The sequence below is a fragment of the Anticarsia gemmatalis genome, chromosome 3, assembly GCF_050436995.1.
Source record: "Anticarsia gemmatalis isolate Benzon Research Colony breed Stoneville strain chromosome 3, ilAntGemm2 primary, whole genome shotgun sequence".
Lineage (NCBI taxonomy): Eukaryota > Metazoa > Arthropoda > Insecta > Lepidoptera > Erebidae > Anticarsia > Anticarsia gemmatalis.
This window is the reverse complement of record NC_134747.1, coordinates 336,069-343,389: the sequence shown is the minus strand read 5'-3', so window position 1 is coordinate 343,389 and position 7,321 is coordinate 336,069. Positions and strand designations below refer to the sequence as shown.

Genomic DNA, 7,321 nt, shown 5'->3' with positions numbered 1-7,321 from the left:
ACCGCGCTCGCAACACAACTTTATTGTCACTTGTTATAGCGTTTTATTTTGTACCTTTTTGTAATATTGTTAAGCATAATTTGAACTGTTAGCAAGTTATTTCTTTTGTTTTAATGTTAAAGGAAAGTCACTTTGATTGAAATTACTTTCCCACTGCACAGGGCCATTACTAGAATAATAGAAAATTGTTTTGGGGAAAAAGTAAGGGTTGAAGATTTACCACTCCTTATATCAGTGTAAAGTGCTAGTCAGCCACAATTAAGTTCGTTCATATGATTCCTTTCAACGACAAACTAATTAGCTATCATTTCTATAACTGAATGTTTTTGTCATGTTACCTAGGTTTTCAGTCCTCAAACAATTGGCTGCGCTTTTTATATACTAGGTTTAAAACTAATAATATTTTTGAATATTTCTAAAAACAATAGCAGTAAATATGATAGAAAATCCTACATTGACAACAACACGATTAAGCCAGCTCCATAATCCTGTACATTACGACCAGTGACTAACAATGCTTTTGATTCACGTTGCAACACAATGCACGGTAATGTTGCGAAATGAACGAGTTATAGCAGAGGTTAGTTGTTCAGCGTGTTATTAGAACACGTTGTTTAGTGAAACATACTGAGTGTGTCGTGTGTCGTGTCGTGCCGTGTCGTGTCGTTTAACGAATCGCGCGATTAGTTGTGTTCACACTACGCGCTTGCTGGTCGCGTAGGTACCTACTGCGGCTACTAATACTACTACCTACGGCTTTTAATGCGCAGTACTGTTCAAATAGCATGCTTATATTACTGCTGGCAGGGACGACTCATGTACGTCATATATTTTGTCTGCTGGGTATGTATGTATGTTCGTTCACTGCGCCACGGAGGCAGTCTGTTCGATGACTACTATGTGATAAAATCGATTTTTAGCTACGCACTCTCGCGTATTGCAGTAAATTTAGAAGATTCAAAATTCATTTAAACTACATCGGAAATTGGATAAAATCATAGTAAGATTCGTCGTTGTTACGTCCACTCAGCTAGTGAAATGGCACAAACTCGCGACAAACCGCGCGTGTCACGCAACTGTAGCGTGTGTGTTGTGCTTTACGATAATGCAGGTTACAGTTGTACAGCGTGTTAGTCGGAACTGCGCAGGATTGTGACGTCACAGCAATAAAGTTTGTATGTTAATTACAGAAGAGTGTGATAAGTACGACTATATGCTTAAATGTTTAATCTAGGGCAGTAAATAAACTAGCTAATGCAATTTTTTATTCAGATATCATAAAATATTTTTGTAATTGATAGATTTTTCCAAAATGTATTATGTTTTGTAACCCAGTTTTTTTTTCTTAGCCTTTAATAACCAGGATTAACAAGATGTTCTGATGAATTATGGTTATATAACGTTATTCTAAATCAAAAACAAATCATGCATATACACATATAGTTTTATTTAAGACAGAGAATTAAAAAAGTGATTATATTATTATGGTACCATAAAGAAATAAATTGAAATTAAAATAAATAAATATACACCGGTAAACCTGTAAACATTGATATAAAGCCGTGATAGTGATGTTGGTATTCTATCATACAACGAACCGTTTGATGTTCAGAAAAGTACATAAAATATGTATCTCTCATGTTAGATGACTGTCTTTATCTCATACTAGCTTCCGCTCGCGACTTCGTCCGCCTGAAAAGGTTTCCCGTAGAAAAAAGTATCCTATGTGTGAATCTCGGTCAATCTGTCGAAAATCTAAGAATATGCAATACAAACTTTCATCTCCTATTTTATCTCCTTTGGGATAGAACTTCTCAAAATCCTTTCTTAGGAAATGCCTACGTGATAATAGCTTTATGCATGCAAAGTTTCAGCCCGATCGGTTTAAAATTGACATAGGTTCATACAAACTTTCATCCCCTATCCAAATTTATCAAAATCCTTTCTTAGCGGATGCCTACGTCATAACATCTACCTGCATGCCAAATTTCAGCCGGATCCATCCACCGGCATGGGCTGTGCGTTGATAGATCACTATGTCAGTCACTCAGTCAGTCACCTTTGAGATTTATATAGATAGATATCTCATTACGAATACTATTTATGTACTTTTCTAAACACTGAATGGTAAAAACATTAATGATATGAACTAGAACAGATGGTAGTCTTGAAATAGGCGTGAAATAATTCTGGACCTTCTGCTACCATCGCTTCCCTCATTGCTAAACCGAAATCATCTTTCCATATTTGTCGCGCCAGTTCGGCTCCTGGAAAAGTAATAGATGTCTTTAAGAATAAATTTGTATGTATGACTTTTACAAGCAAGTAGACGATGAACAAAAGATTTTTTTTATGGCGGAACAACTAATACTTTTGTGTCCAAGTTGAAATGCATCTGTTTTGGTACGTGTTCCGTTCAGTGGGACTTGCGGGATATACCCAAAAATCAGTTTGTGGATGTCTAAAATGTGAGGTAACTGGTTCAAATATTGCCAGCCGAAAAATATGGCCATATACCATTTTACTACACCTTTTGCATGGTTCACTTTAACCGACACTAGACGACGAGCAGGGTGCTGAAAGGATTGACATGTTCGCTGTTCGGATATGCGATACTAGCGACAATTTATGGTCGTGTTACAATATTTCTTGATTCTAATAATTGTATGTGGCCATATTATTCGGCTGGCCATATTCGATCCAGGTACCTTATGTATGTCTCACAAAAGATTTATTTTTTATCGGAAATAAAGATCGGTTTCTGGATCAACAGCCTAAGACAGCAAGAAACTAAGGGGTTGAAAGTTTTAGGAAAATAAACTGCCTTGCATCAGTGTCCCACGATAAAGGCCAAATAAAAAGCTTTTAAATTTAAAGATTCCTCTCCATTTAACTGAATGTGTATACGTACCAACAACGTTATCACCTCTAGGTCCAATCTTGTATCGGGCTCCAGACACAGCAGAGTACACATGTCCCTGTGATATTCTAAAGTCGTGACTATATTGTATTGTAAACGTCAGCGACAAATTCTCTGTGAAAGAATAATATGAATGAAAATGTCTGTCTTTCAGCCTGCAATGTTTTTGCGGTTAACTGTTAAAACAATTTGACTCAACCCGGGATTGAACCAAGAAACGTTAAAAAATCACTCCCTTAAGAAGTCAAAACATTTTTAACCCTTTACTGTCCCATTGCAGGGAAAGGGTTTCCTCCTAAACGAGGGGGAGGGGTTTGCAGGGCCTTGAGTCCACCACGCTGCCCAAGTGCGGATTGGATAAATTAATACGGAGTGAATATTTTGGAGTTTGTTAGTCAAAATCAATATATTTTAGCATTCTTAATAATCTTGATTTCAAGATAATATAATGTAATAAATACATACTCTGTTCGATCTTAGCGTAATCAGTCCCGGTGAGAGGGTCCTTGCCCTTGCGGTAATATATGAGCTTTGCACTAGGAGAATACAGCATAATTCTTGAGAAGACTACTTCAAATACTAATACGTTTGATTTCTTGTTGATGCTGAAAAGTAACCATAACTCATGTATATGTTACTGTAAAAGTCCGAACTGTGGCAAATCCTAAGATTTTCCGGTAAAACCTAAGATTTACCAACTCTCAATGGTAAAAGTCCGAACAAGCCAGAGTTTAAAAACTATGTTACGATATATAAAAAAATCCTCCTTCATAACCATGTTTATAACTATTTCACGGTATAATTATATACTGTGACATACTTATAAAGAAGGAGTTTTGGGCAAAGCGACATGGGTAGGTTAGGTTAGAAGGCTAAGGTGGGAGCGAGCGAAGCGAAGCTCCCACCTTAGCCTTCGTGGTTATTTTTTTTTAACCACCCAGAAGGAGGAGCCCCGCGAAGCGGGGCTCCGGCGACATCTCGACATCATCAAGTGAATATGGGTAAAAGTTCGAAATAAAAGAATTGTTCGGACTTTTACCATTGCGAGTTGGTAAATCTTAGGTTATACCGGAAAATCTTAGGATTTACCACCGTTCGGGCTTTTACAGTAACATATACACTAATACACTCATAAAGAATTTCAGAAAGGCATCACAGTTCGTGCGCTGAGAACACAGTGACGTCATAATTGTTTGGGGTGATGTTGGCGAGTGTTGGCGTGTGCTGTCTTCAGTTGCCAATAGCATCAGAAACAATTGAATTTAGAAGTTAAAAAAATATCAAAGCGTAAATATGTGCAAAGGAAATACTTACAAAAAATTTTCAACCTTTCCAGAATTGAGTCCCTTAATCTGTAGATTTTTTAGCTCAGTTGTACCATTAGCATAGGGTACGTCTATTGTTAGATTCTTCATGTAGTAAGAGTCTGGCGGATTTCCTGACACTGGCGAACAGTGGGAGTGACGAGCGAAGAAATGCTTGATGCAGCTCATATCGTGCTCATCGCATGGTTGCTCTTTGGATGAGTCGTCAAAATCTGTAAACAAACACTTTAATTAACAAATAAAATCTTCGAAAATACGTCATTTTTCGACATCAAATGAATCAATGACTGGAATGACACAAGCCGGCTACCATGTCGCTGGCAATGTGTGTTTTGAGCCTTGAGAGCTATCTAAGCGTTTTAAAATGTATGCATAGTTTTGTAAGGTAAACCACGCTGGCTCACAATAATGAACTAAATAGACCCAACCCCTCACACGTTCTCTGTGGAGACTCATGCGCACCACTCAGAGAGTATTGACATAATAATATATTTATTGACTGTCAATACAAAACTACTTTTCTCTCATAAAATGTTTAGTTGAATGAAATGCAATAGTACAATAAGCAAACACTTACCAGAATCATCATTCTGAAAGTCAAACGCTTGACTCCCGCACACGAACAATAACAAGAAAGCTGGTAGATACTTCATGTCTGCACTTACACTACACGATACATGGATGTGCAGTTCACACTATTTATACTGAAATTTAACTAGGACGAGTGATTTCTTATGAGGATATTTCAATTATAACTGTCAGATGAAACGTTTTAATTAAATGTTTAGTTTTTATCTAAACATGGACTAGTATTATTAATTAAAAGGACGTGTTAAGGGGTGGTGTTATTATACACATGCGCTATCGTAAATCTATTTACTCATAACCTACATATGCATACCATGTACAAATTTTGTGTGAAGATCTGAGCAACACCCCCGGCGGTTGTCGTTAGAACAGATGTAAAAAATCGATGTAAATATACAGCTCAAGATAGTCGATAGTTCCGGCTATAGAAAGTCGCGTTGCCGTAGCTACTATCGTGTATCGAAAGTGTTCTACGGCAACCACAAGTGGCACTGAACCGTAGCTCGATTCTCTACTACTATCGACTACCGACAACCGACCTGTCATCGAAATATTTTGTATGAATATCTGATCAGCGCCTCTGACGGGAGTCGTAGGAAATATTTTGGCAGTACATTGTCTAAACTAAATGTCAACATTTCGATACACGACAGTACTGATGGTACAGAATCGCGCTATCGATTGTCATACAACATTTCTCGATAGCTAGCGGGTAGTCGATAGTGGTAAAGAATCGAGCTACTAGTGGTTAGACGCTCTACAGCTCACATCGATGCTGTCGCGTTATTGATTTGGTAAATTCGCAACTTCTGAGGAGGGCTATAGAAAATCTTTGAATGCATTACATATATTATTTTCGCCATCCTGTAGGTATAGGAATATAATGAAGCTGTGTAGAATTTTTGTTAGTGTTCATGTCTGTCTGTCATACTTTTTTTGCTTAGTACTTCTTCACATTATATGTGTTATTAAAAGTCGTGGAATTTCGTTCGTACTCTCATTTACGTCATCGTAGTTCTAAGTACAGCATCATCTGTCCTAATATTTCAATCGGGTGAAATTTATAAGTTTGTCTGTAGGGGGTAATCTCAGAGACTACTGAACCGATTTTGAAATTTCTTTCACTTACATATCTATTCATTATCCTTAAGTGCTATAGGATTTAAAGTATCTTTAAATTATACATATTAACTGAACTATTAAAGTCTTTGTTAAGCAAGTCGAAGAAAGCCTTTTAAATTAGAAATATTTGTATGTGCTGTCTAAACAGTTGCATAAACCTGAAAACAATTTGTGGCAAATCTGGGCCGTCTTAAATTATCCCACAAAAAATTCAAATAAATCACGGTGTTAAGATTATACTTTAATATTATAAATGCGAAAATTAGAAAGGATGCACATCTGAAATCGAAACCCTTAATGCAACAACACGTTCATAGCTGATTTTAGAATGGAACATTTCACCATTGATTTAATATGTAAATTGCATACTTTTAAGTGGGTGTTGCAACCCAGTTATGGTAGTTTTGATATTAGCCAATCACCGATAAATGCGTACATAAAGTTTGATTCTTGTACTGCTGTAGCGCAATTCTGTATAGTCTGTACTGTCGAGTATCGAGAGTTTGATATTTAAAATGTACTGCCAAAATAGTGTCTACGGAGCCCGGTAGAGGCGTTAAACAGATTTTGGTGTAAAATTTCTCGATAGCTAGCCGGTTGTCGGTAGTCGATAGTTGTAGAGAATTGAGCTACTGTCCATTGAACAGTTCCATCACCAAGAGATAATTGTGGCAGCATCGTCATGTTTGATTGAATAACAGTCAATCACAACTGAAGGGGTTTATAAAAGTTTTATGTCTGTGCTGTTGTTTGTTCAGGAGTTCTCTCGTAAGGAGTAACTTCCAAAGTGTAGCAGCTCGTTCATTGTAGACTTTAATTGGGCAATCATTATTTATCATAGATAATATTTTACTACTGTACTTCTGACCTCTGAGAAGTACAATAACCCACGATGGAAAATAAAAATAGCGTTCTTTGATTTTCTTCAAACCTTCTTCAATTCCTACCTTACCTACCTACCTTTAAAATTATGTGTTACATGCAAAGTTTTTAAAAAGGTTTTCGTGCTTGAGCTATGAATAGACCATATGCCTCTAACGTTTGGACAACCGACTGCCAAACGCACTGTTTATTTTTTAAACCATCAGAAAGTAAAGATTACCCTATCAAAAAGGCCATTGAGTTTTAAAGTGGAGGGTTGGATGTGGAAATTTAGGATTTTATTTGGATGAGTTTTAGCTGTGTCTAATTTGGATTCAGATGAAAGTATATGAATAAAACTAATAAAATGAATTATAAAATTAAAAACACACCTTATGATAATACGTATATTATTTTATTTAGGAGAAAGTTAAAATTATACAAATGATTAGAAGAAACCAATAAATAAATAGATTTTAATATAAATATATACCAGTAAAACTGG

The 7,321-nt window shown here is 36.4% G+C and overlaps 1 protein-coding gene across 1 annotated transcript; it reads right to left on the bottom strand.

The window, feature by feature from the left end:
- Positions 1 to 2,136: 2,136 nt before the first annotated feature.
- On the bottom strand, positions 2,137 to 4,898 carry LOC142987097 (fibrohexamerin-like). Its single transcript, XM_076135647.1, has 5 exons — positions 4,823 to 4,898; positions 4,235 to 4,457; positions 3,386 to 3,525; positions 2,912 to 3,034; positions 2,137 to 2,267 (listed from the first exon to the last, which is right to left on the bottom strand). The coding sequence occupies exons 1-5, from the start codon at positions 4,896 to 4,898 to the stop codon at positions 2,137 to 2,139; spliced, it is 693 nt and encodes a 230-aa protein (XP_075991762.1).
- Between the last annotated feature and the right edge of the window lie 2,423 nt (positions 4,899 to 7,321).

What these genes read in the sequence shown, in the direction of transcription:
- LOC142987097 (XM_076135647.1), bottom strand. Translation starts at nt 4,898, where the DNA reads ATGAAGTATCTACCAGCTTTCTTGTTATTGTTCGTGTGCGGGAGTCAA. An exon ending in CTTTCAGAATGATGATTCTG is followed by an intron (nt 4,458 to 4,822) that starts GTAAGTGTTTGC and finishes GTTTGTTTACAG; the next exon opens with ATTTTGACGACTCATCCAAA. An exon ending in GGAAAGGTTGAAAATTTTTT is followed by an intron (nt 3,526 to 4,234) that starts GTAAGTATTTCC and finishes GTTACTTTTCAG; the next exon opens with CATCAACAAGAAATCAAACG.